At 36.4% G+C, this 4,943-nt stretch overlaps 1 protein-coding gene across 1 annotated transcript; it reads left to right on the top strand.

Moving 5' to 3' along the window:
• Positions 1–7: 7 nt before the first annotated feature.
• Positions 8–2,257, top strand: LOC125852679 (pentatricopeptide repeat-containing protein At4g30825, chloroplastic-like). Its single transcript, XM_049532398.1, has 2 exons — positions 8–1,374; positions 1,935–2,257. Exon 1 carries the CDS (start codon positions 86–88, stop codon positions 1,313–1,315), a length of 1,230 nt encoding a protein of 409 aa, XP_049388355.1. The 5' UTR covers positions 8–85; the 3' UTR covers positions 1,316–1,374; positions 1,935–2,257.
• Positions 2,258–4,943: the final 2,686 nt, after the last annotated feature.

The following is a 4,943-nucleotide window of genomic DNA, read 5'->3' as shown; positions in this document are numbered from 1 at the left end:
ACTCATTCATGAAGTTCCTTCAATTTTGGGAGGTTCTTTATATGATCATGTTTTGAGAAACCAGATAGCTTGTTCAAGTCTGGTGATGGCTTATGTGAAAAACAGCATGATACATGATGCGTTAAAAGTCTTACGGGAAAAGCAGTGGAAGGATGCTTTATTTGAGGACAACTTGTACCATTTGTTAATTTGCTCATGCAAAGATTTTGGGCATCCAGAGAATGCTGTGAAAGTGTTCACTTGTATGCCAAAATCTGATAAGCCTAACTTACATATAATATGCACTATGATAGACATTTACAGTACAAACAACAATTTTGCTGAAGCTGAAAAGCTTTATCTAATGTTGAAGAATTCAAATGTCAAATTGGACACAATAACTTTCAGTGTTGTGGTAAGGATGTATATGAAATCTGGAGCCTTAGAAGAAGCCTGCTCTGTGTTGGATGATATGGACAAACAAAAAAACATTGTTCCAGACACATATTTGCTCCGTGATATGCTCCGGATCTACCAGCGATGTGACAAGAAGGACAAATTGGCAGATCTTTACTACAAACTTGTGAAAAGAGGAGTCATCTGGGATCAGGAAATGTACAGTTGTGTCATAAACTGCTGTGCCCGTGCACTGCCAGTTGATGAGCTTTCGAGGCTTTTCGATGAGATGCTTAAACGTGGATTCTTACCTAATACAGTCACCTTCAATGTCATGCTTGACGTATATGGGAAATCCAGACTCTTCAAAAGAGCAAGAGAGGTTTTTTCAATGGCTAAAAAGTGTGGTTTGGCTGATGTTATCTCTTACAACACTCTCATAGCTGCATATGGGAGAAGCAAAGACTTCAAGAATATGTCATCAACTGTCAAGAAAATGCACTTCAATGGCTTTTCAGTTTCTCTTGAAGCCTACAATTGTATGTTAGATGCCTATGGGAAAGAAGGACAAATGGAGAAATTCCGTAATGTCTTGGAAAGACTGAAGGAATCTGGTCACTCTTCTGATCATTACACTTACAACATTATGATAAACATTTATGGCGAGCTAGGTTGGATTGAAGAAGTTTCGGATGTACTGGCAGAATTAAAGGAATCAGGATCAATTGGACCTGATTTGTGCAGCTATAACACATTGATAAAGGCTTATGGAATTGCTGGAATGGTTGAACATGCAGTAGATTTGGTCAAGGAAATGCGCAAAAATGGAATTGAACCTGATCGAATAACCTACACTAACCTAATCAATGCATTACGGAAAAATGATAAGTTTCTTGAGGCTGTTAAGTGGTCTTTATGGATGAAGCAGATTGGATTATAAATATCAATCTGGAAAATGGTGCTGTTATTCATCACGGCCTATTCGTCTCCGGTTTAAAGGTAAATACATGTTATACTCAAGCAGGTGTTTGTATTATCTTCTTTGAATTGTGCTGTTATTACATCTTGTTGACTGCAAAGTGTCCTACTTGCTATAGTTTATTGCACTGAAAATGAGCCTTTCNCCCCCCCCCCCCCCCCCCTCCCCAATGAAGTAGTTTGCATGCGTGAACATATTTGACAGATTCTATTGCCATATTACCTAATTATACTGCAGAAGTTTTACCTGCTCATGCATTTGTTAGTACCTTGACGGACTTCAGTGACGGGGCTATGTTTTCACTATGGGGAGTCAAAACATAGAAAAGTATACACACGAAGAAGCTAGGGGGATTCAACAGATAGTATATAAACATAAAAACTACTTTTTTCACCTATTTCCTCAGTGTAAGTGAAGGGGTGTCAATCAATACCCCTTGGAACAAGATGGCTCCGCCACTGACAGACTCATAAAAGATTTAGTGTTCTTTCTGCTGACTTGCTAGAACTCGTGAAACTGCTCGTCTTTCCTATGCAAATTGCTTTCTTTGTAACAGTGTGATTCATTTCCGCCTTTTCAGGTCAAGGCTTGTGTTCTTCTTGTATAGTTCAACTCCATCATTTTACAGCAAAGGTTTTACCGAGTAGGCTGGATCATCGATGATGCTGATCACGTATATGCAGCTGTCTACTTGCACGCACAAGTTTCTGCAGCTTAGTTTAAAGACAACTGTGTATTGATTGTCTCATAATGCACCAGTCAGTGTATAGTCATGACACTCCCGCCCCACCCCTCCCCGCCCCATTGTCATCCTTACAGGAAGTCATCTCTCTGTTGTAAAAGATCAATATGGCATGAGCCATTTATGGTATAGTTTCAACAAAATCTGTGCCATTTTGTTCATCTCCATTTGAATTTTATTTTGTTCTTTTAACATAAAAATGAAGTAAGTCTTCATTACTAATGTGAAAGAATTTTATGGCTCAATTAAAAACCTTAGTCCACAATGTAGAACAATTCAAAAGGCTTGGATCTATAAAACAACAACTCTTTGGAAGTATTGTGAAATTAATTAAGGTGCGCAAAAGCTATTTTTAATAATATATATAATTTTATGAGAAAATAGCGAGTACATTCACATCATTACTAAAAAGAAAATATATTTGTAACACCCCGTATCCTAGATAGACCAAAATGTAGATTTTGAGAAGTTGCAGGTGCAACCCACGGTTGCCATCCACGGACCGTAGGTCAGACCACGTCCCGTGCTAGTGGTCCGTGGTTCACCACTGCAACCCCTCCCCAACCCAGCTCAGAAAATCAGCTAAGTCTCGACCCACAGACAGACCCACGGTCCGTAGGTCAGACCACGGTCCGTGGTCTGTGTCCGTGGATCAAGACTCATTTACCCAGCCTCTGACACAAACTACGGTCGACCAGCACGGACCGTCGTTCGATCCACGGTCAGTAGGTTTGACCGTAAGTGAGGGTCAACAGCCAGTTAGATGAAAATTGTTGATTGGGTCAACTTTAGATGGTCATAATTCTTAGCACAAAAGGAATTATGTGTCCCATGACCTATGATATGATAGATAATTGAATCCTCTTTCCAACGCCACCGAGTTTGCTAAAATTCGACCTCCGAGTAAAAAGTTATGCTCGTTTTAGTGAAGCCTTGTCAGGCAAAGTTGATCAACGACCCCAATCTATGGACTGTAGATTGAACTACGGCCCATAGGTCCAATCCGTCGGTCACTCCGACAGCAGTTAAGTCAGGGGTCTTTTGGTCGTTTCCTATTTCGTTGGACCCTAAGATACGTCGTTTAGACTCTAAATCATGAGGTTTTAGTCAGTTTAAGCCTAGAAACATAACTAGAACTTATCTAAGTCAAATCATTAATCAAAACTTAGAAAAATTAGAGCGTAAGAGGAGATAAGAGGTTAAGAACCCTAGTTCAAAAACGCAACAAGTTTGCTTCAGGTCCAGCCCCGAAATCGAAAGATTTCTCCGTGGAATTCATCACCAGGTATGTGGGATTTCACTAGTGTGTTCCTTTCGCCCATTAGGTCCCTAGAATTCAGTCAGATTCTTGATTCCATGATTATGAACAAACCTAGGGTTTATAGAATTTCAATAGATCATCGCTAATTAGTTATTTAAATGTTCCAAATCAGATTATCACGTTATTACTCAGTTTATTGCATGAATTTCAGAATCCTAGCTATGTATTTCTTTAGTTCTTGAATTACACATGCTAGGTCAGATTAGGGACGACTCAATGTAATTGGGGGCCTAAAGCGAAATTTCAATTCGTGGCCTAAAATATAAATACACTTCATATACATATTTATTCAAAAAAAAAAAATTAACACTATTTAGATGAAAATTATTAGTACTTAATATTGTTTTTTCAGTTACTAGTTTTAGATAAGATTTTATCAACTCAACAATGAAAAACATCCTTTAAGTGAGACGATTATTATATGTATTGTTAACATAATGATATAAGTAATAAGTTGATAAATATTAAATAAAGATAAGAGTTAGAACCATAGAATTTGACTCAAAAAGTTGATGACTTGGTATACCTCATTTTAATATGCTTAGAGTAATGCTTGAAACTAAAATTTAAAAAGAAATAAAAAAAAAATTTGTAATTCACTTTGTTCAACACTTTTCACTGTTAATTCTTATTTTTAACAAAGGACAAAAGATGTTAAAGTGGATAAAATAATTTATTTTTAAAAAAATTATACTTTTTATCATAAATAATTATTTTTTCTATATTTGGGGGCCTAAGGCGAAGGCCTTATTTTTGAAAGCATAGAGCCGGCCCTGGGTCAAATATCTCAGTTATACATGCCTCAGTTATTAATGCATCATTATCAGATTAATTGTTGCATTCTCAGTTTGCATGTTCAATTTTGAGCTATCTAGTATTTACAGAAATTCAGTCACAACCAGTTAACCACTTAATTTATTGGGAGTAGCATAATACCGAGTTGGACTAGGGTTCAGCGTACCCATATAGTCCCAGAACTACGAGCCACGTATGTGTAAGTCCCCTCTGTAGGCAACATCAGTTTAGTGATCACGCCAGTCATGCCTCTATACCTTTGGCCGGGTATATTGGGTCCTCTTAATGGGGTGTATATATCGGACTCCACATTTAGCTCATGTGACTTTATTGTCAGTCATTAGTAGCTCCCACAGTTCACTCAGATTCTATTGCATTGACCTCATTTACAATACAATTAGTATTCAGTTTCAACATATTATAAATTTGGTCATTGCATTCAGTTAACTCAGTATTCAGCATCTATATCATGTTCAGATTATTTCATTGCTTTATTGTTTTGCTCAGTTATATGTTATTTCTGTTGACACCCAATTTTGGCCTAATATTTTCAAAATTCGTAACTTTTAAGATTTTTTATAATTTTAAATAAGTTTATTGATAACTATCCTTATTTATCAAAATTTAAGATTTTTTATCAATTAATTTTAAAATTGCATTTTTAACATATCATTAGTTACGTTCATTATATATATTTTTTTTATTTTTTATTTTATTTTTTTATATATATA

The sequence above is a fragment of the Solanum stenotomum genome, unplaced genomic scaffold (assembly GCF_019186545.1).
Source record: "Solanum stenotomum isolate F172 unplaced genomic scaffold, ASM1918654v1 scaffold38331, whole genome shotgun sequence".
NCBI lineage: Eukaryota > Viridiplantae > Streptophyta > Magnoliopsida > Solanales > Solanaceae > Solanum > Solanum stenotomum.
This window is presented reverse-complemented; position numbering and strand designations above follow the sequence as displayed.

Coding starts and splice junctions, on each gene's coding strand:
- LOC125852679 (XM_049532398.1), top strand. CDS start 86: ATGGCTTATGTGAAAAACAGCATGATACATGATGCGTTAAAAGTCTTA.